Here is a 24361-nt window from a genome sequence, read left to right on the forward strand (position 1 = left end):
AAGAGAAAGCCATTTAGCCAAAAAAAGAATTAATATGCAAATTTCATTTTAATAATTTATGTGCGGAGAGCAAAAATCAAACATGCATTAATTCAAAAACGTTCAGAAATTAAATAAAACAAAACTAGTTTTTTTAACTGAAAGTAAGGAGCGACATTAAAACTTAAAACAAACAGAAATTACTCCGTATATGAAATGGGTTGTCCCCTCTGCCATCCCTCGCTCTTTACGCTAAAGTTTGACTCTTTGCCACAATTCTACTTTTTAAAACAATTAAAAACTTCAGTGTAAAGAGCGAGGGATTGCGGAGGGGACAACCCATTTCATATACGGAGTAATTTCTGTTCGTTTTAAGTTTTAATGTCGCTCCTTACTTTCAGTTAAAAAAACTAGTTTTTTTCTATTTAATTTTTAAATGAATTCAAGTGTCATTTTCTCTACTCACAGAAATTTTCTATATGAGCTGAAATTGTGCTCATGTGAAAAAAGATATTAGGGGCATTCTTTGGGCATTACTTTGTAAAATATTAGATATTGATAAAATTCTTACACATTTAATGCTAATGATCTATTTAAGCATTGAGATATGTACGATTTTTTTTTCTATGTAGAACTATATTTCACTGACTCAGACACTAACCCCGCTAAAAATAATTTTGACTTTTAATTTCTAGTTTGTGATTTTGCTTCAACTCCTTTAGCTGCAAATATACTGCTGACTTTAAATTCAAGACTTCTACTATTAAACTCTAAGCCTCCGCAAGATTCCTCATTTTCCTTGGTATTCGATGATTTTACAACTTTTGATAATTGTTAGTATATTTTTTTTCCGGTGACTTCAATGTATTGAGTTAATTCTACTGGATAATTGACATCTCTTCTCTTTCTTGTAGTCTGAAAACAAACGAGGTGACGAAGATGACGAGGATTGGGATAGATTCCAAAATCCACTCAATAAACGGCAAAAAGCATTAGAAGGAAAATCTAGGATATCACATTCCGTCCATTGTCCCTATTTTCCGGAGGTAAGCACTTTTCACATCACCTAGTAGGATTATAGAAAAAAAGTAGCATTTTTTCCAGTAAGTTCTTGCAATCACAACTTCTGGGCACTAAAAAAACAAGTAAGTTCTTAAGTAAGTTTTGGCAAAAGAAGCTAATTTTGAAGCCAATGTTTTCTAGAAAGGGATCCTTTCGATAAATTTCTGGCGGGGACTCCCCCAATTTGCTGTATGTCCGTAAAATCAACAATATTTTTACCTGAAATTATAAAGGAAACTTTTTATCAACAGTGGCATACCTAGAACCGAAGATTTAAAATCCGTGCCAGCCTTTATCTGTACTTCCAAAATACGTCAGATAAAAGCTCTTATGTTCATGTGAGTACCATTTTCCTAGCGAATGAGTTTTGCAGAAAATACGTAAAAATTGCAGAACTTCTAAAACACTTCGTGCACTGTCTTTTCAGACGTACATAGATGTTTTCAGGAATTCCACCTTAACATTATTCCTGTATAAATGACACGGGAATCCGTTTATGCTTTTGAATACCTAGTGTATCAAGTGTGGGAATTTATTTTCTTCCCGTGAATTTGCAGTCAAACTGTTCGGATAACACAGACTTGTCAAAATACCTCGAAAATACAAGATTTTTAAAAAAAATGCATTGTGTATTTAAAATTAACCATAATAAACTGATATAATGATTTTGGTATCTCCGATCATTTTTTTTTTGCTCAATTAACTAGCTCTTCGCTTTGCCCAAATTCAATAACAAAAACTGAAATTAAAGAGTATTTTGCACAGTTTGTTTCCAAACATTGAATAATGTAAAAACAAGCTTTGATGACATAAATGCTTACCATAAAAATCTAAATTTGAATTACCCGGACTCAGCCTCAGGATAAAGGAAAATGTACTACTGGCTATTTTAAGCTATTAAAAATCAGTGACATTTCAATGTTTCCTCCTGAGAATCGTCTGTGCCTTTTCGTGATTAAACAAAAAAAAAAGCAAGTTAATTTCAACTGAAATTAAGGATCAAAAATTAAGAATGAAACAAACCGAAATTATTACGATAAGGGCAGGAAACAATACCTCGCCCTTCACGCTAGCGTTATCAAGAATGTTCAAAAAGTAATCTTATTCTAATTTAACTAACCTTGTGTTTCACTTTTTGTTCTAAAGGATTGGGATATAAAGTCATACTTTAGTGTAAAGAGCGAAATACTTAAGAGGGGTCTTCCCCCACATCCCACCACAGAAAATTCCCCCCAGAAAATTTTGCCTCCCGAAAAATGTCTGTTTACTTTCTAATAACAAATGCTATGTGTATGCTATAGGCAATAGGCTTTTCTTTTTTGAATCAAATGAAAAAAAAAACAAGTTTTTTAACTGAAAGTAAGGAACGACACTAAAACTCAAAACGAACAGAAACTATTCCGTGTATGAAAGGCGCTGTTCCCTTCTCAACACCTCCCTCTGTGCACTAAAGTTTGACTCTTTGTCACAACTCTACTTTGTAAAACAATAAAAACTTTAGCATAAAGAGTGAGGCGTTGAGGACGGGACAACATTTTTTCATATACGGAATAATTTCTGCTCGTTTTGAAGTGATGGGCTTTTCAACAGTTAACATTATATATCAAATATTTAGTTTAATCTTATTTCTTCACAAAACCGTTCATGACAAATTTAGTTCCACTACAAACAAGAATTTAGCTACTGCCTCCTCTCCCAACTTAAAAATCTAAATCCTATTGCGTCATTGGCGCTGTACTGAAAGCGAATTATATTACAAATATTATATTTTCCAGTTACTACAGTAGTGAAATGTAAATACATATTACGCTATTCGAATTTTACTTATTAAGTTTTATTTATTATAAAAAGAATTTTACTCTTTCAATTGTACTCATTCAATAAGAATTAAACGTTTAGCCTCCTTACAGTATATTAAACGTAAATGCATATTAAATGTGTTTAATACCTTGTGGCAATTAAATTTTTCTCTTTGTAAAGTTCTTTCCGTCGCGGCAGCAATTGGCAGACTAGAGAGTTAAGAACATCTACTTGACAGCAAATTTTTCTTTGGAGAGAGCCTAAAAACCACGCAATATATGTTGATTGTATTGCTGAAAATCTCAGTCCGGGGACAAAAATATAACTAGGACTTTTTGTCCAACGTGGTTTTGGCAGGATTTTTCTGTTCTGGTAACAGCTTTGGTACTCTCGAAAGCCTTTCATAGCTATCACCCATTTTCGTTAATAGACCTTGATTTGCTTGTTCCTGAAAAAAGCAATTGTTGTGGATTGTATAATCAAGGCTATTTACTACTAAGGCTGACAAAGCTCTCGGGGTAAGCTGCCTAGCTACTTCGAGCTAAAACATATTACCGGATTATCATCAACCAGGATACAATATCTGGTGCAATGAGAATTTATAGATCGGTATGGAAATATACTTATTTTTGGTAATCCCTGGCATCGGTAAAAGCCATCTCATCATAGGTCTAGCTCGGGAATGGTGTCTTGGTGGTAAAATTTACTCTTTCAGTAAGGATGACAATTCTCTTCCTAAAACCCCTTTTTGCATGTTTACCTCCTCTCTCAATACAACTCAATCATTTTATTTATTTCACTATCGATAATTTCTTGAAGGAAGAAGAAAATCATTTCTTATTATTTTTCACTAACAAGAATAACAAATGATTGAGGTTAAATAATCTGTATCAAACTGTTAATAGCCGTGAAAAAGGGTCCTAATTTCCACCAGTAATTTTATATTTAGTTAAAATTCCCGAAGAACTGTCTTTGAATCTGAGGTAACCATAGATTTTGTTAACATAAAAACATTTTCAGTCATCCAGCGAGTTGTGCAGAATAAGAAATCGCCTTTGAAAATATTCATTCACTTTACTTTTCTTTTCTCGGCCATCTCGCTCGTCTTCTTACTCCAATAACATAGTCCACTTTTTACTTGTGGACTTTCTGTCTTTTTGTGTTACGGTTCAGAAAGAAACAACACACGTGCAATATAGCAGTCAACTTTTACTTTTCGAAGAGGGGAAGGCTCTGGAATTGTTCATAAATCTCATGTTTATGATTAGAGATTACTGAGCTATTTCCTCTTAGATATTGTTGTTGCTAAATGGTATCGCCTTACTACGAGAAAGGGCTGAAGACTACTTAAGCGTGAGTTTATTTGGTCGATTTTTTTTTGGTTGGGAGACAACAAAAAATTCATATCGTATGTAAAATATTAGAAGATATCGAAAAATCTTGAGATTTGAGGTCAGGTCGCGAGACCGAGTTGATGGATAGTCCATCCACATCTCGATGGGTATTGAGCAATTTAAATGTATACCTTTTCTTTCTTTTGGCTGGAACAAACCACCAATTTAATGTAGCTTAGGATTGATCCAGCAAGCAGATTGAGCACAACTTGAATGATCGCTAAAATCCATTTTAGCTCAAGTTTCATATTTTGACGCTAAGAGTACTCCTTGAATGTACTTGTGCATACTAAGCACTTTATTTTTGCTTGACTGGTCCGTGCTCTTGAGAAATTATTTATTTTGAGCTTAAGAATCGATAGTAGAATTGATTCCTGGTATCACACTAGTGGGTTATTTCCCAGTCAGTTGGTACCTAATCACAGCTTTTACCAAAATTGTAGTTGTCATGCCAAGTAGTTGTTACCGCATGCTAATGTTTCCATGGAATTATCTGTTGTTATCAGCTGGATAAACTACTGTAATTACCGAATATTATCAAGCTGGCGGTAGATCTAATAATTATTTTTGTCAATCCTATATCCATCTTTTTAACCTAACTTACAAATAAAGTTGCTAAAATTGCTGCATTTACCGACTGAGACTGATATTTTGACAATCGAGATTTCAGTGGTTGTTATGTTAGTATTTTTATCGTTAATTGATATCATTATTCTTTAATTTTTAATATTATTGTTCTTATCTTCTATTAAACTTGAAGAATGAGCCGGTAAAACCACAACGCTTCGCACAGTGGTTTTTTGTGACATACTCGTGGAAAGAGAACGTTTCTGTCGAATTCAGGATGTAGGTATATCGTTATTTTGTCACAAGAAAATATGAAGTTAATAAAGTCTAGCTTATCAAACAGTTCGTGGTAACGAACTGTAAGTAATGAGCAAAACTCTAAAAGACGGGAATTTTCATATCAATGTCTATCTAAAGAATTGGCTTATTATGCTGATTCCAAATGCATAATATTTGAAAAGCAAACCATCAGATTTGGCGTATCAGAGAATCCTGCTGTAGATGTTCTAAGCTCCTATCTTCAAAAATATGGAATTTTGTAATTTTTCCCTGAAGAAAATAGTAATTTTTTATTGAAAATTTTGTAATTTTCGCCTGAAATTGGAGGGCAGCTAGCCCCCCCCTTGCGCCTTTCCCCCCAAAAGTCAGATCAGTATTCTGAAATAGCCATTTTGTTCAGTATAGCTGAAAGGTACCATAACTAAATCTTTGGAGATGACATGACCCCCCAGAACCACCGGAGAAAGGGCCGCGAGTCATGAAATTTGCCCATTGTTTATATCAGTATTTGTCATAGGGAAGTATACCAAAAGATTTCAAGGGAGGATTTCTGGGGTAGATTTTCTACGGGAAGAATTTACCATTGGGATAGAAGTTTCAGGAGATTAAATTTCCAGGGGGAAATTTTACATGGGGAATTTGCCAGAATTCTTATACGAACTTCGTTTTATTTGTCTTTCTCGTTGGCAACCCCATTTTACATGGAAATTTTCAGTAGAGTTGAAATTCTCTGTTGAATTTTTACGTGGTGGGGGGGAGGGGAAGGAGATTTTCCAAGAGAGAAATTCTCCGTTGGGGAATTGTCACTTGGAGAAATTCTCCTTGTGGAAATTTTTTGCGGTTGAAACTTTCCGTTGAAGGAGGGGGGGGGGGGGGATTTCTGGAAAATATTTTCCACAAAGGGAGGATTCCCCCATGACCTTAAAAAGGATCAGAAACAAAGTAAAAACAAGTATTTCTGTAAATGAAAGTATGCTAAGGAGTATTTTCAGGCGGAATCGTAAGCAAGACATTTTCTGGGGAATTTCCTGGCGGAAGAATTTTACGTACTAAGACCTTTTTATGGAGGAATTTTTTTAGGGAGGGGGAGTTTCCTAGTGGACGAATTTTACTGTGAAGAACTTTATATGGAACTCCCCTCATTTTTGTGGGGAGGGGGGAATTTACACGGAGGGGCTGGATTTCCAGGGGTTATCTGAAAAACGATCAGAAATTAATCGTTTTTAAACGAGTTTTTCCGCTAAAAGCAAGGATCAACATTAAAATTTAAACGAACATAAATTTTTCTTTATGTGAGGGAATCTGCCCTCCCTTCAATACCCCTACGCTAAAGTTCGACCTTTTGTCCAAATTCTTTAAAAATGATTCCTGAAACACAATAGCTGTGTAATTAAAATCCAGAACCTCTTTTAAAACTTCTTAAAAAACTTTAGCGTGAACAGATTGAGGAGGGGCAGCTCCCCTTATATATGGAATAATTTCTGTTCGTTTTAAGTTTTGATGTTGCTCCTAACTTTTAGTGGGATAAAAAAACAATTTTCTTTCTATTTAATAAACTAGTTAGACTCAATGTAGTTAGTCCATATCACAAGTCTTTTTTTTATAAGAGTTTATTAGCCTACTATAGTTTTTTTTTGCGAATGTTTTTACTTTTAATACTTAGTTCGATTGTTTTTGTTGGGAATTGGCTAATTGTCGGCCTATATTTTTTTCTCGCTTGTCTAAGTTTACTTATAATATTACAAGTAATTAAAACTTATCACGCTTATTCCCATTTTTACAGTTCAATATCTTATGAGCTTAATTCGTATTTTCAACAGTAATCAAGTTTCACTTTTTTTTTCTCAAGTCAAGATATCAAAATGTTGATTTTTTTATATCATATTATTGTGTTATTATTGTGTGCACTCTTATGTGTGCCCCCATGACATATTTGTTCTGTGATAGTAGTATGAAATAAATTATGTTTATGACATATCTCTAGTTGAAGAAATGTTTTTAACTGTGCAGCTATGGTTGACTTAAAAGAATATTCCGTCTGTGTCAGGAAGTTTTTCCCTTGTCTGTAATCTATAAATCAAGAGCGTTTTGCCACTAAGGAACGGGTGTTATTGGGATCAAAATTACGGTTCGATCTTCGTGTTTTAAGCTTGGAACTTCTATTTTTCTCATCATTGTGAATTATCTTATTCAACGCAAAATTCAGTTTTCTCTTCAACAAGCTGGTTGTAGAAACTTTTTTTGCATCTATCGTTGTGGTTTTTCCTATATATCTTGGTATTTTCAACGCCGGTCAAAAGTCTTCTTACAATTTGCTGGGAGGTACCCAGAATTAGCGCGATCAGACATCACACAGCGTATACTTTCTGCCTTTTTATAATTGGACCCGCTGCACCATATCTGCTATTTTTGATTGTTCCCTCCTGTTACTTAAAAAGCTATGCTCTTTTCAATTAATGGTTATTTATGTTTTGTATATTTAAAAAAAGCTATTGCATACAAATGTTTCTTAAACTCTTTTTTTAACATTAGCGTACTTGATTAATGTCAGTCTTTGTTTTTGATTGATTTTTAGCGTAAATAATACCGTAAATCGTGGTTTTAAAACAGGACTTGGAACAGTGGGTCATAAAAATCCCCTTTCTTATATTTCACATGAGTTTGATTTTCAAGCTTTACTTTTTTTTGCCTGACGCGACATTTCTTATTCCAGTTTAAAAGTTCTTTGCAAATATAAACTACTTTTAGTTGCAAAAAATAACAACGAACTTGATCCTAATCCAAAAGCAATACTGGGTATGGAAGCTTTGACGAACCCAACAAAAATAAAATAAAAAGATATCTTAGACCCGTTTTGAAGATTGGCTGTATAATAATCTCTATTGGATAAATGGAATTATTCTTTTCAATATAATCTAAGGTACATTAGAAACCAATTTTTCCTTTAAATTTCGAAAGTTTGATGCCTCTGTCGACTGTTGAAACCTTTACTTGTTCGCTGCTCGCATGCATTCACATCAAACCTTGTCTTTGCTGTATTTATTCAGTATAGTGACGTAACTGTATTGTCCCAAATGAGGTATATCTCTGAAAGTTTTATGCTAAACCCAACTAATAGAAGTTAACCTTCTTTCTTAATAGCTGACTCGTCTATACGCTTTAGACATCCGAGCGAATTATTTCTTGAGATTTTCTTACAGTTTCGTTGTGTCGGCACAACGAAATCTTCAGTCTTTTAAAATCTGATATTTTATGGATACATTTATAGTTATCCCACAAACTATTTAAATTGCATCTTGAAAGATGCCATGTTTTACTTCCCTGGCCAGTTTTACAGTAAGTTCCCCAAAACAGCGTTTCAAGCGGAACTTGTCTTCTCTCAGATAACTTCGAAGACCACACTGCCTTTCCCTGACGAAAGTAAAACAGTTCAAAATAGGGATGAAACCTTTTAATTGACAGTGAAGAGATATAAAATTATTTAACTGGATATTTCGAACGCATATACAGTGTTCATCATCAGCAGATGAGCAGATGATATACAGTTATCAGCAGATAACTGTATATGTGTTCGAAATATCCAGTTAAATAATTCTATATCTATTCACTGTCAATTAAAAGGTTTCATCCCTGTTTTGAACTGTTTTACTTTTGTCTTCTCTTATGTTGAAAACTTATATTTTTCGGGGGCCATACCGTAACTAACAATTGGGAAACTCATGAAAGGAGGTTAAAGAAAAAGGAAGAGAACAAGAAGAAAATATAAGCTGAAGCAAAATGTCGCTTTCCAGAATACTAAGTTCGTTCAAAGACATATTTAGTAACATTAAGCAATATGAAGCTGAAGCAAATTGTCGCTCTTTAGCGCACGTTTATTCAAATACATATAATATGGATTTGTTCCATAATGGGCTATTATAAAAATCCGCCTGACTTTTTTTAAAAGTCATAATATGTCGGATTTGACCAAAAAAACTGAACAAGTTGATTCAGAACCCTTTGAAACTCAGAACGTGAACACCTTTTACAACAAAATAATTATTTTATTATATACAATCCACAACCCCCCTGTTTACAAAAGTAAAACACAGATTATGTCAACTTTTAGGAACACAGTCAAATTGTTTTCGATTTCAGTAACATTAATAGTAAGGAAGTGGGTAGGGTCTTGGTTCTACCATAGACTTAACTGGCTCGATGGGACGAACTTCTGTCTTCAGCGGAACTTGTTCAGCCTGACTGGTCTTTATCTCTACTGGGCCAGCATAACCTTGTTGAGCTGGTTGTTTCATAACTGAGGCTACCGGTTCTAATGAATAATGATGTGAGTAACCGGTATTGCCCTGCTGCATGAGCTTAGCAGGGGCCATTGGGCGAACTTCCGTCTTTGGTGGCACTTGTTCAGACTGACCAGTCTTGGCTACTATAGGAGTAACGTAATCTAGTTGAGCTTGTTGTTTCACAGCTGGGATTACCGGCTCTGATAACTGCTGGTATGAGTAGTCAATATTATACTGTTCAACAGGCTTCAGTGCATTTGGAATAGCATATTTAGGTGCTTCTTGTATTTTTGTCATTACGTCGTTTGCTGGAGCGTCTTGAATGCTTGGCTCTTCTCTAGAAGCTTCAGTGTATTTTGGCTTATTTGTTTGACTTGGTTTGGTCTCGTAAACCCCCATTGGGACAGTGTTTTTTGATACATCATGCTCTTTATCTTGGTTGCTACTAACTTCTGAGTGGGACATCGTTGGGACAGATGGTGCTTTGGTCACTTCTGCGTATTGTGGTCTAGGTGCCATTGTAGTTGTTGGTTGAATGTCTTTGAATATTACTGGAACAATGTATCCATTTTTCAAAGGCTTGTTCTCTGGATTCACCATCATTGGTTTATTTGGTTCAAGTCCCTGTGCGTATGGATTATTATAATAACCATTTTCGGGCTTGCTTGATAAGACATAGTCTTTAGGAGATTTGAGATTGGTCTGAACATGGTTAGGTGTTTCAAAGTAATTCTCTGAGTTTGAAACTGGGGAACCAGATAAATATGATTGGTCGTTATTATTTTCAAGAGAAGCCATGGTCCCGAGTTCTGTCATAATTTGGTTTTTCTGAGCAGATTGTGTATGTTTCTGTGGCATTGCCACATGTCCTGTTTGAACTTCCAAAGGCAGACTGCCTACCCCCGCTGCAGGGAACATCGCGGACGAAGTTTTCTTAGTGGGATGGAAGGAACTAGGGAAAGGGGATTCGGCAGGTGCTAGTGCTTCAGCGCCGTATGCTGCTTGTCCTTTCATTGCTCCATTGAATGCAGGTTCTTTAAAACTATTTGGTGTTTTCGATCCAGTATTGACTTCATTGAATTCTTGCCCTTGCTGTAGGGTTTGACTGAAAGCTGGTCTTGAAAAAGAATCTTGGTTGAAGCTTTGACCATTAAAAGGTGCATTGTTAGATTGACCTTGAAGAGCAACAGCTGCAAAATTACCTGAAGTTTGGAAAGCGTTATTAAACTGTGGCCCTTTGATAAAACCAGTGCCAAAAGTGTTAGGAATTGGAATGGGTTCGTTAGAATTGGGACGTTTCACTGAGCCATCAAACATTGGCACTTTTACTCCACCGTTGAAATCCGGTCCTTGAATGTTATCCGAAGACTGTGGACCTTTGGGCATTTTAGGATTAAATGTTGGTCCGACTGGAAGAGTTGGGTTGAATGTTGGTTCAACAGGTAGAGTAGGGTTGAATGTTGGTCCAACTTGTTGAATAGAGTTAAAAGTAGGAGTTTTGACAGATCCAGCGCCTGAATTAGCTGGTTTTGGAACAGCACCATTAAAGTTCGGTTCTTTGACTCCTCCAGCACCAATATTAGATGATATTGGGAGGGTGCCTTCAAACTTTGGTCCTTTTACTATCCCGTCAAACTTTGGTCCTTTTACTCCACCACTGAAGTCTGGTCCCTTAACACTACCTGCTGATTGTGGACCGTTGGGTGGCTGAGGATTAAATATTGGTCCAATTGGAAGAGTTGGGTTAAATGTTGGTCCAACTGGAAGAGTTGGGTTAAATGTTGGTCCAACAGGAAGAGTTGGGTTAAATGTTGGTCCAACTGGAAGAGTTGGGTTAAATGTTGGTCCAACAGGAAGGGAAGGATTAAATGTTGGCCCACCGGGGAGTGTAGGGTTAAATGTGGGTCCTAGTGGTAGAACAGGATTAAAATTAGGGGCTTGAACGGAACTATTGCCAAAGTTAGTTGGTGTTGGAAGAGCATCATTAAAATTTGGACCTTTCACTCCACCTGCTCCAATATTAGCTGGTGTTGGAAGAGCACCATCAAAATTTGGCCCTTTTATAGCACCATCAAATGTTGGTCCTTTTACTCCGCCGTTAAAAATCGGTCTCTGAATAGCACCTGCTGATTGTGGGGCATTTGGCAGTTCAGGGTTAAATGTTGGACCACTCTGTCCGACAGGGTTGAATACTGGTCCTCTGAGTGGCTCGGGATTGAAGGTTGGGCCTACGAGTTGATTGGCACTCCCGGAACTTCCTACAGTACCCATGCTTGACATTCCACCAGCCGACATGACTGAACCTGAGCTTTGTACATTAGAGATTGCAGATAAGGTAGCTTGATTGGCTTGTACTCCGTTAAATGTCGGGCCTGTTGGAAGTTCTGGGTTAAACGTTGGTCCTACGGGAAGTGTAGGATTGAAAGTAGGCCCAACAGGTAGTCTGGGATTGAAAGAGGGACCGATAGGTAGGACGGGATTAAAAGTGGGACCAATAGGAAGAGTGGGATTGAATGTTGGGCCTACTGGTAGGTTTTGTTGGTTAAATGAAGGTCCGATTGGTAAAAACGACCCCTGTGAAAGTGAGGAAGTCGATGTAACTGATCCTGCAAATGCTGTTGTACCACTGGAACTAACTTGGCCTTCGGACATTGGGGGTGCTGGTGGAAGAGGAACAATGGGAAAATATAAAGCTGGATTACAGTTACCGCTGTAAGATATGTCTGGTTTGTAACCATTTTCATCTGCTACGTACCTCACAGTTTGAGTACAGCCATCAGAAAAGGTGATCATGTATTCTCCTCCCTTTGGATCTAAAGATTGTTCTTGTTCTGGGAAATAGATGGTTGGATCACAGTTTCCTTTGTAAGTTATTTCTGGACGGTACCCATTTTCATCAGCTTCGTACCTCACAAGTTGTGTGCAGCCATCTGGATGTACCACAGAATACTCCCCACGAACCGTATTACCATCACTGCTTTCCTGATGTGATTTGATGTCGTTGTTGATACCATCGTTGACGCTCCATGAAAAGTCATAGCCTTCCTGGGCCAACGCTAACCCGGTAAACAACACCTGAAAAAAATAAAAATAAAAGCACCTTTCTAAATTCTATTGGATTAGTAAACACTTGCGCTGTATTAACTTCTGTATGTCCTCTTGTTAGTTTATTTCTATCCCGATTTAATGACAAGGTATTTTCTTCTTCAGTTGCATTTCGCTTTTATTTATCACCATCGATTCTTGTTCAAATTAAATAAAAAAGAACAAGTTTTTTGAAATGAAAGTAAGGAGCGACATTAAAAATTAAAACGAACAGAAATTACTCCGTATATGAAAGGGGCTTTTCCTCCTCGACACCCCGCTCTTTACGCTAAAGTTTTTTATTATTTTAAAAAGTAGAGTTGCAAGAAAGAATCAATCAGAATCAGGTACATCCTGTTTTGATTGTCCAGATAATTTGTCCTAGGGAAAGTGAGCAGATCATTTTTTGTGCTTTGTTTTGATTTGAGACTGATTGTTGAGAGAGATTCCCCCCGTTTTAACCAGATATACTCGTCGACAATAAAGTTCAGAAAAAAAAAAACCAGAGAATATGAAAATACAGAATATCGGTTATCTAATTGCTAAAGATACCCTGTTCCATAGCTAGCTCTAGTTCCATAGCTATTATCGAAATTTTCTTATGCGCATAAGGAATTATAGCTGCTTTGGCATAATGGTCATTTTAATGAATTAAAATCCTTTAGAATCGTTAGGGAATTGCGAAGACTCGTCACTGTATCGAGAACTAAATTTGGCACTGGAAAGCAGAAAAGACCCTTCAGAATACTATTGCCCCACTTGCGGAGACGGTGCATAAATCTGTTCTAAAAAATGTAATACAATCTCTTGATTTGTTCTGATCGTAGATAGAAAATATAAATAGAGAACAAGTTCTCCAAAATTTTGCGGTCAGATTTTACCGTTAATTCGGAGTCACATTGAAAAGTGGAAGAATGAAATAAATAGTAAAAACTAGCGACAATCTGGCCGCTATTTCTTATTGTGATCTCTATGTTTGTGACCTTCTGTAGTCTCAGTTCTAGCCTGTAAAATTCGTTTAAGAACCCCAAGTTTAGATATTACTAATTCTGTATCTTGATGCTTCAAAACTTCAAAACTTTCAAATGACTTCATAATTATTCAGTTTGAAATATTTATAGAGTAATTTCTATATATTTGCCGAATTCAGTTATGCACAATCTTACCCCACTTGCAATACATTTAAACTACTTTCAGCACTCTTATTTCCAAGTCTGTGATTAGACTCTATATCTTAGAAAATTTTATTTATTGGGTTTTTAGGGGGTTTAACTAACTAGCCTAGGGCTATATCCAGGCATTAGGAGGGAGAGTACGATAAATATACATTTTCTGAATGTGAATGAATTACAAATTTTGTCATTACAGTGTTTGTTTCAGAAGGCATGAACCGAACTGTTGTTGTAGCTAGTTTAGAAGGGGAAACTTGCACTTAAGACTACCAACTATCATATTCGTTTTCAACTGATTTTTATATTAGCTCCCCCCCCTTCCCTCGACCCTAATGCCTGGATATAGCCTTCTGCTAAATGCTAAATTTGCTGATTTTGTTATTTCGCGTTCTTTTTGTTTACTTATTTCTTTAACAGTATAGTACATCCCCCTGTTCTGAACAAAACGCTATAATATTTTTTTTTTACTTCTTTACATACAGAAAATTTTGTACTGAGTAAGAGTCGTTTCCCATTTTAACTGCATCCCAGCATATCATACCCCTCCACTTTCCCTGTAATGCCTGAATATGGTCCCATAGTATGTGCAAAAATTTACTGGTTTTGTTCGTTTGCAATATTTTGTGTACTTATTTCTCATGAACAGTTTGTTCATAATGCCAATTCATGCCAATTGAAAAAATTTCAGAATCTGCAAAGATTTGGATGTAGACTAGGGCTATTGTCAGGGTTTAGGTGAAGAGGGGATGGCATACAGTTGAACTGTATACCAATTTGAAAAATCCAATAAATGTAAATTTTGTGAATGTAATAAAGTTGGAATTGTTTTATTGTAGTGTTTCGTTTAAAAGGGAGGATGAACTGCGTTTTTTTAAAAGAAACTACAAATAATGAATATTACTCAAGTAATATATATATATATAATATATAATATATATATATATATATATATATATATATATATATATATATATATATATATATATATATATATATATATATATATATATATATATATATATATATATATATAGTTATCTATTTTAAATAGAAGATAATAATTAAAAACAACATATAACCGAAAAAAGGAGAAAATAAAAAGATGTGGTTTTAGGAATCTACCGAGTTGCTTAGATATTCTTAATTATCAACTGTAAATAAAGTTAATTCCTATCATTGCTTGCTCGGCCGAGATACGTTTAGTATGTCATCATGAAAGTCTAAGATTAATTTAAACACCCTGAAGACTTTCTGTAGTGTGAAGATAAGGAAAACTAATTTAGGTTCAGAATAATCCTTGGATAGATCTCCAAAATGTCCTCTACTTATAAGCAGAGAATAATGAATCTTACCGCTAAAAATTAATTTTTCCGAAAATAACTTTCTCTTAAGACTATTTTGGAGGGTAAAATATTACTACGCCGCAAGGTAGCCAATTTTTAGCGTCCAAAATTATCATTTCTTTTTACACTCTTTTTTGGCATATATTTCTATTATCTGTGTTGGCAGTACTGGTTTAAAGGAGAACCAAACAATGTGGAAACCACGAACCTTGCCCCTCTCGGTAAGGCTATTATAGGTTATTATATGGAACATTAAAAGCGAATCTAAATTAAGGGCTAAAGACCATGATGACAAATTCTGTATGCTTCAGGGAAACAAGAAGATCGTCACTACCAATTAAATTGTGGGTTTCGATTTATTGAACTGAGAATTCAGGCTGAGGATCTGCTTTGAATCAGGCATATTCAAAGATAGCCTATCGCCTTTGGGGCCATAAGTAGCCTCATAGTCATTGGTACCGTTTGGGATCTAAATTAGTGGAATTTAAACTTTTTCGAATTGTTCGAGGAAACCAATACAACTATCTCAACATAGATTACGACTCTGATTGTATTTTAAGTACTTCAGGGAATTCTTATATACACTAAAAGTCGTTTACATTACAAGATGAAATTTGTGGCTTCCAAGCAATATTTTTATTTTGCTTTCATGCAATATTTCATAAATAATGTTTGTATTCCAATAGTACTGCTAAAAGAGTATTCCACTTACCACAAGAAATCTTCTCATGTTACTTTTAAGAATTCGAAACTTGACTGATATTGATGAATGGTTTGCTGCAAGCTTATATACTGTAAGAGGTAATTGTCCTCAAGGGTGATTTCAAAGGGTTGTTTTTACTCATATTCTGATCAAAGTTTGAACGTCCTTGCACTAGATTACGTGATTTTATCTTATGAATAACAGCTTCAATTTACAACTATCTGGCTTCATTGCATAGTTTCTTGCTTGTTCATAATTTGACGGCAATATAATGGGTCAAGTAGGTATGTATGTGGGAATGTATTTCTGGAAGGAAGATGAATAGTTTTGTAAAACACGCGAATTCTAAGAAAACTGCACGAAATTATCACAAGAACGACAGTATCTTTGAAAAAGTAAATCAGACCCTTCCCCTCCTGCCCCCTTCTGCTAAACTCGTAAAAAATGTTTTACTGGGGATAAACAGTGGTCCATTTTTCTTTGAAGCGGGAGGGGGACAACTTTTGAAAATATAGTAATAAGTTTCATTAGATCTGGTTTTAGTTTGAATGTGATACTTTTGTAACTTAAGTAAACATGAAGTGATATGTTCCAATTTCATTTAAATAATGTTTCATATCCGAGGGTTCGATCGATAACGGTAAGGGGTTCGAGCTCAACGCTTGAAATTTCAAGACGCCCAAAATGCCGAGTTCCGCTTTTTTGGCTTCTTGGTAGTTTTGAATTTTGAAAAAAAATATTAGGTATATATTTAGCTTGGAGCTTGGTCATGGTCTAAATCATTGACGGTAAGGGGAGGGAATTTACCAAGATTTCCTTCCCCATGGCAAGCACCAGAAGTTGTCAGATTTCAACCCAATCTGAAAAATAAGAGCTTGGTGAAAGGGGAGGGATATCCAAATTTCTTAAATTGTGATCCTAGCAGAACAGGGGTCAGATTGAAAGAAATTGTGAAAAATGAGTACTGAATTCCCCTTTGCCACTTTGGAGTCCAATGTGACCTCTTGGGGGCGGGGATGGGGAAGGGGTCTCTAAATTCATATCTCCTCGAGATTTACCATAAAAGGTTGTCAGATCTCAACAGAAAGTTGGTAGAAACCCCCTGAGGGAGTGGTCAGGCTGCGCCTTTCCGGGCCTACACCCAATTTTTCTTGAGAGAGGAGAAAGTGGAGCCCTAAATTCTTGTTGCTACGATTTCTTCCAACAAGTGTTATCGGAAATTAAACTTTTCCCTAGGGTTAAGTAAGCGCTTGTATCCTAATTGTTCCATCTAATCTTGATCCAACTTCTGGAGAGGGGGGGGGATCTTAATTTCTTTTAATCAACTTATCGGCAAGAAAGGGATGTCGGGTATCGACCAAACTTGATGGAAAGTGAGAGCTAGTCTCGTGGTTGTGCCTCTTGAGTCTCCAGTCATAATTTAAATTCTGCTTGGAGAGGTGGAGAGGGTTTTTTATAAAAATGGCTACCAGAAGTAGTTGAGTGATAGGCAATATTTGATGAGCTAGTTCTGTCTATTCGGACTCAAAGACCGATTTAACTTCTGTGCAGGAGAGGAAGGGGACCTCTAAAATTTTTATCGTCGACATTTTCCAGAAGGAGACGTCGGGCCCTAACCTTACTTGGTTGGAACTTGTGTTCTAATTGTACTTTCGATCCCTGCAAGGAGGGAAGGGAGGCCCAAAATCATTTTAATTGGAACCAGAACGAAACTTCAGATCCCTTACCAAACTTGGTAAGAAGCAAGCGCTAGGCACAGTTGTATATTTTTAGGGTACGGATCTGACTCTGTGGGCTTTAGGGTGGCAAGGTTTCAGATTATCTTGTCACCTGCCTTTGATATTAGGTGGGTGGGTGGAGTTTGTTTGGCTAAAACTGGTCACCAGCTACATTTGCGGTTTTGGATGTTCGACCTCTGCGAGGAAAAGGTCATATTCGTATCATTTGGATCCATCAGATGGGCTCGTCAGATCTCAACTAAATTTATAAGGGAGTGGCAGGTAGGTGAGGAGTATCCAGTCCAAACCATTGGTTTACAGGACTTTTACTACTATAGAAAAGTCAGCATTTTTGAGCATTTAGGTTTGGCTTTCGATTTGGTTAAAGTGTGTATTCGTGTCCCTAAATGATCATTTTACATCCGTAACTACTTGAAATCGCCCAGGGTTGTTACATAAGAGGAAAAACTGAAAATCATTCCCTGTGAAATATAGGTGCATATGTTGCTGCGCAACTGAGACCCATTGCTGTACGTTGCTGTAAAACTTCAGCAACCTTGTTGACCCAAGGTCTAGTTTTCTTTCAGAATGCTAAAGCTGCTTTATTTGCCGAAGTTTAATTAGGCTTAGCAAATTTTGCTTCGACCATAAGTTAACTGAGGTGGTTTTATTTCCTTTTTTTACTATTGGCATTATACGTTTTTTCTTACTAATAATTCTTATTTTTAGACCCTAGGCTACTTGTTGAACATCCTATTGTGCATGTTTAGTTCAACCAGTTAAGTTAAATTCCAGTAGCCCATCAATGATTTCCCGTGATAAAACGCTAGTGTCCATAATTATTATGGATACACAAGTGTGCAGAACTAGAAACGATGATCAAGATGACATAAGGTGTCACACTTACTAAACTACTTACAATTTGGGAAAATGAATGCATAAACAGGTTGAAAACTGCGTGTTCGAACAAATGCCTCTTAATAATAGCAGTAGTGGTAGTAGTAAAATAAAAGTATATTATAAATTAAAATACAAGGAAATAGATTAACAACACACCAAAAGCTAGGCTTGTGGCGGCATGTTGACAGAATAGTAATAACTAAAAAGTGAAACTATTAGTAAATAGAAGCGAATAAATCATATTTTTTTTAATCAATAAAAATAATAATCAGGGGTGAAACCATGTACCGAAACCTTCATAACCTGGAACAATATGAAATTTCCCATATAAAAAAAGAAGACTAAATTTTACTAAATGAATCCCTTTAAATCTATTCCAAGAGTATGAATATTCAGCAGTTCCATATTTAATTCAAAATTAAATTGATCGAACTGATTTATCCTTTTATGCTTGGACTTAGCTTATTCCAAAGTTTAGATGATAGGCCCTATATAAATAATTAAGAAGCGCTCCAACTTGAACTAAGACGAGGAAACTTAGTTTGACTTTTTTTTTACTTTTATTTACATAATAAATAAAAATATATACTATTACAGATATAAATCACTACGCCAGGGTAAAATTTAAATCTTGCTAACTTCCGAATGTTGTGATAATGAACTTCAACCCTCTGAGAATTGCACCTGTAAAACAATCTGGAAGGCTTCTAATAGAATACTTATACATGAAAATCATTATATATTAATCACGGAAACCAGTTTTGGCATTGTAGTGATTTCACCATATACACATAGGCTACCTCAAATACACAGGAGTCTCTATCAAACAGTTCGTAGTAACGAACTGTAGTATGGAGTGACCCGGCTCAATAGTAACCAAAACTAAAAAAAATGGAATTTTGATATCAATAGCTACATCAAAAGAATCGCAATTTAATGTTTATTTTAAATATATAAGTTTCATCAAGTTTAGTCTTATCCAATTAAAAGTTACGAGCCTGAGAAAATTTGCCTTGTTTTAGAAAATAGGGGGAAACACCCCCTAAAAGTCACAGAATCTTAACGAAAATCACACCATCAGATTCAGCGTATCAGAGAACCCTATTATAAAAGTTTCAAGTGTGGAATTTTGTATTTTTTGCCAGAAGGCAGATCATGGATGCGTGTTTATTTGTTTGTTTGTTTTTTTTTCCCCAGGGGTGATCGTATCGACCCAGTGGTCCTAGAACGTTGCGAGAGGGCTCATTCTAACGGAAATGCAAAAATCTAGTGCCCTTTTTGAGTGACTAAAAAAATTGGAGGGCACCTAGGCCCCCTCCCACGCTACTTATTTTCCGAAAGTCACCAGATCAAAATTCTGAGATAGCCATTTTATTCAGCGTAGTCGAAAAACCTTATAAATATGGCTTTAGGGGCGACTTACTCCCCTACAGTCCCTGTGGGAGGGGCTACAAGTTACAAACTTTGACCAGTGCTTACATATAGTAATGGTTATTGGGAAGTGTACAGACGTTTTAAGGGGGATTTTTTGGTTGGGGGAGGGGTTGAGAAGAGGAGGGTATGTTGGGGGAACTTTCCATCGAGGAATTTGTCATGGGGGAAGAAAATTTCCATGAAGGGAGCGCAGAATTTTCTAGCATTATTAAAAAAAAAAAAACAATGAAAAAATAAATGTGAAAAAGTTTTTTCAACTGGAAGCAAGGAGCAGCATTAAAACTTGAAACAAACAGAAATTATTACTCATATGAGGGACTCACCTCCTCCTAATACCTCGCTCTTTACGCTAAAGTATTTTTAGTAATTTCAACTATTTATTCTACGGCTTTTGTGATTCAGGGGTCATTCTTAAGGAATTGGGACAAAATTTAAGCTTTAGTGTAAAGAGCGAGGTACTGACGAGATGGTGAACCCCCTCATATACGTAATAAAAACATGAGAATGCCAAAGTTCGTTCTGTAAGCTAATTTGTAAGTTACGTATATCTTTTACTAATAAAAACATTCATAAAAAATTTGTAAGTTCTAGTTGCCTCTTTAAGTAACCAAAAAATAGGAGAGCAACTAGACCTCCTCCTCCGCTCTTTTTTCTCGAAATCATTCGATCAAAACTATGAGAAAGCCATTTAGCCTAAATAAATAAATATGCAAATTTTGTTTTAATTATTCATCTGTGGAGAGCCAAAATCAAAACATGTATTGATTCAAAAACGTTCAGAAATTAAAAAAAAAAAAAACGAAGTTTTTTTTAACTGAAAGTAAGGAGCGACATTAAAACTTGATTAAAACGAACAGAAATTACTTCGTATATGAAAGAGGCTGCTTCCTCATCAACGCCCCGCTCTTTGCGCTAAAGTTTTTTGCTGTTTTAAAAAGTACAGTTGAGAGAAAGTCAAACTTTAGCGTAAAGAGCGGGGCGTTGATGAGGAAGCAGCCCCTTTCATATACGAAGTAATTCCACAAACACTCCTGTATCTAATGGCGTTATTCTATAGGGCACATATAGGACGAATTATCGAAGGGAAATTACAAAGTTACACCGAAGTATACCTTAAAGAAAAATATAATTACCTTAAAACGCGTTAAAAGAAAATGTGTTTCAAACCTCTAGTTGACAAACCAGAAAATTGAAATGTTCATTACAAATAAATGCCTGTGAGACGGCAGAAAAAAAAAACGAAAAGAAGGCACGAAGAATATCCGTTAGCAAGACAAGAGCCACTCCCTGGATTTGGTCCTTAAACTTGGTTGTCCTCATTTTTTTTTCATATCTAATATTTAATGTATTTAATGTTATTAACTTGAATTCTCTTGTAAGTGCAGTCATTCTTGAAGCATTGAGAGAAAAAAAATCGTACTTTGGCATTATGAGCGGCAGTCCCTTCATATTTAATATAATGTTTACTCATTTGTAGCTTCAATGACGTTCTTTGCTGTCATTCGGGAATATTTGTTTATTTTTTAATATTAAATTACTTTTCATTTTGAAATCATATACATGTTGATATACATACTAGAGGGGCTATTCCCCCTCAACTAAAACTCGCATGCATCATATTTCTACCTTGCTATCACACTACATATAAGAGAATTTGCACCCATACATTTGGAACTGTTGCTAATGTTGTGATGTGTTGAACGCAGATGATCTTTATAACCTTTTATAGCTTGCAGCCATTCCTACAGGGGCTATAAAGGTAAAAGGTTGTAACCTTTTACCTTTATAACGCAATATCGATCTGATTAGGCTGGAAAAAATAAGTTTATGATAGAATATTTGATTTTAGTAACTGGAAATTTAACAAGAGCTAAGAGCTCATATGGCACTTGTGACGAGGTCGGAAGAGCCGAGAGCTCATATGGTACGAGGTCGGAAGAGCTAAGAGCTCATTTGGACGAGGTCGGAAGAGCCAAGAGCCAAGAGCTCATTTGGCACTTGTGAGAAGGTCAGAACCTAAAGTTAAACTTTATAGCACAAGATCCTTCTAAATATCAAATTTCATTAAGATCTGGTCACCCTTTCGTAAGTTACAAATACCTCAATTTTCAAAATTACCTCCCCCCTCCCAATTCCACCAAAGAGAGCAGATCCGGTCCAGTTATGTCAGTCACGTATCTTAGACAGGTTTCTATTCTTCCCATCCAGTTTCATCCTGATCTCACCGCTTTAAGTATTTTCTAAGATTTCCGGTCCCCCCAACTGCCCCCCCCCCAATTACGTTTGATCCGGTTGAGATTTAAAATAAGATATCAGAGTTACGAGGTCCTTCAAAATATGAAGTTTCATGAAGTTCCGATCACTCCTTCGTAAGTTAAAAATACGTTATTTTTCTTATTTTTCAGAATTACCCCCCCCCCCCCGCAATTGAGCGGATCCATTCCAATTATGTAAATTACGTATGCAAGACTTTTGCTTATTTTTCCAACCAAGTTTCATCCCAATCCTTCCAATCTAAGGGTTTCCCATCATTTTAGGTCTCCCCACCCCAAACTTCCCCCAATGTCACCAGATCCGGTCAGGATTTAAAATAAGAGCTTTGAGCCACGATATCCTTCTAAAAATCAAATTTCATGGAGATCCAATCACCCATTCGTAAGTTAAAAATACCTCATTTTTTCTAATTTTTCAGAATTAACCCCCCCCCCAACTACCCAAAAGAGAGCGGATCCGTTCCGTTTATGTCAATCATCTATCTAGGACTTATGTTTATTTTTCCCACCATGTTTCATCCCGATCCCTCCACTCTAAGTGTTTTCCAAGTTTTAGGTTTCCCCCTCCCAACTCCCCGCCCCCATCACCAGATCCGGTCGGGATTTAAAATAAGAGCTCTAAGACACGATATCCTTCTAAACATCAAATTTCATTGAGATCCGATCACCCGTTCGTAAGTTGAAAATACCTCATTTTTCTAATTTTTAAGACTTACTCCCCCCTCCCAACTACCCCAAAGAGAGCAAATAAGTTCCGATTATGTCAATCATGTATCTGGGACTTGCGCTTATTTTTCCCATCAAGTTTCATCCCGATCCCTCTACTCTAAGTGTTTTCCAAGATTTTAGGTTTCCCCCCTCCAACTCCCCCCAATGTCATCAGACCCAGTCGGGATTTAAAATAAGAGCTCTGAGACACAATATCATTCCAAACATCAAATTTCATTAAGATCCAATCACCCGCTCATAAGTTAAAAATACTTCATTTTTTCTATTTTTCCGAATTAACCGGCCCCTTCTCCCCCCCAGATGGTCAAATCGGGAAAACGACTATTTCTAATTTAATCTGGTCCGGTCCCTGATACGCTTGCCAAATTTCATCGTCCTAGCTTACCTGGAAGTGCCTAAAGTAGCAAAACCGGGACTTTAGGTTTTCCCCCTCCAACTCCCCCCAATGTCATCAGATCCGGTCGAGATTAAAAATAAGAGCTCTAAGACACAATATCATTCCAAACATCAAATTTCATTAAGATCCAAATACCCGCTGATAAGTTAAAAATACTTCATTTTTTCTATTTTTTGCGAATTAACCGGGCCCCCACTCCCCCCCAGATGGTCAAATCGGGAAAACGACTATTTCTAATTTAATCTGGTCCGGTCCCTGATACGCTTGCCAAATTTCATCGTCCTAGCTTACCTGGAAGTGCCTAAAGTAGCAAAACCGGGACAGACAGACAGACCGACAGACCGACAGACAGACAGACAGACCGACAGAATTGGCGACTGCTATATGTCACTTGGTTAATACCAAGTGCCATAAAAACGCGTTTTGAATAAAACTGTCAAGTAAGGCCAGTTGAACCTGATTCAGATAAGATAACTATTATTTCGAATAGTCTTAATGATTAAAGTTTATTGTGAAAACAAGTTAATGGGTGTTTCCAAAAATAGCCTGAAGGCTGACGGTCCACAAAAAGGTGTCAATCGAAACAAAACTTCACTATTGGAGTATCCATAGCAGGAAATCCTACATAGGAGACTAACAGTCCCCCGTCTTGAGGGACAGGGAAAATCACTTTTGCTATGGGAAGCAGTGATGTGTCGGCTTTTTCTTCTGTTTTTTTTTCTTCGCTCCTAGTGGGGCACTGAAACATCATAGAGATATTTTTAAGGGCTAATTTAAAAGCTTTTTTTAATCTACGGGCTTTTGTAAGTAGGAAAGGTAATAAGTAGGAAAATTAAAAAAAAAAGTAGTAATTTTTGACAAAAGCTGCATAGTCATATACAAAATTCGAAACCCTTTGGCAGCACATTAATATTGCTTGCGGGAGATTTCAGGCAAACATTACCTATAATACCTAGATCAACCCCTGCGGACGAAATGAATGCTTGCCTGAAAAATTGTAATTTATGGGCACATGTAAAGACATTAAAATTAACTATAACGCCACACCAACAACTAGTAATAAATATCTTTTTAAAAGTTGGTTTTTTATGGTATGATGTCATAAGTACGTGACTGATGCCTTATTTCATATGGTTCGTTCTTTATTGTGTCCCAGCTAAATTTAACTAAAAAGGTTGGCGATCAATGGTGTACATCGTACCCCTTTTTTAGGGATTTTAATTCTCCTTTTCCAAATATATTTGTTT

General features: G+C 36.2%; 2 protein-coding genes across 2 annotated transcripts in view; one reads left to right on the forward strand and one right to left on the reverse strand.

Moving 5' to 3' along the window:
• The window catches only part of LOC136041966 (translocation protein SEC63 homolog), an 80927-nt gene that overhangs the window by 39015 nt on the left and 17551 nt on the right, over positions 1-24361 (forward strand). The window contains exon 10 of the mRNA XM_065726786.1: positions 894-1025. Coding sequence (XP_065582858.1) covers positions 894-1025 — 132 coding nt within the window. The remainder of the gene's footprint in view (positions 1-893; positions 1026-24361) is intronic.
• LOC136041960 (uncharacterized) lies at positions 9104-15784 on the reverse strand. The gene is made up of 2 exons (XM_065726774.1): positions 15673-15784; positions 9104-12436 (listed from the first exon to the last, which is right to left on the reverse strand). The coding sequence occupies exons 1-2, from the start codon at positions 15688-15690 to the stop codon at positions 9224-9226; spliced, it is 3231 nt and encodes a 1076-aa protein (XP_065582846.1). The 5' UTR covers positions 15691-15784; the 3' UTR covers positions 9104-9223.

The sequence above is a fragment of the Artemia franciscana genome, chromosome 2 (assembly GCF_032884065.1).
Source record: "Artemia franciscana chromosome 2, ASM3288406v1, whole genome shotgun sequence".
NCBI lineage: Eukaryota > Metazoa > Arthropoda > Branchiopoda > Anostraca > Artemiidae > Artemia > Artemia franciscana.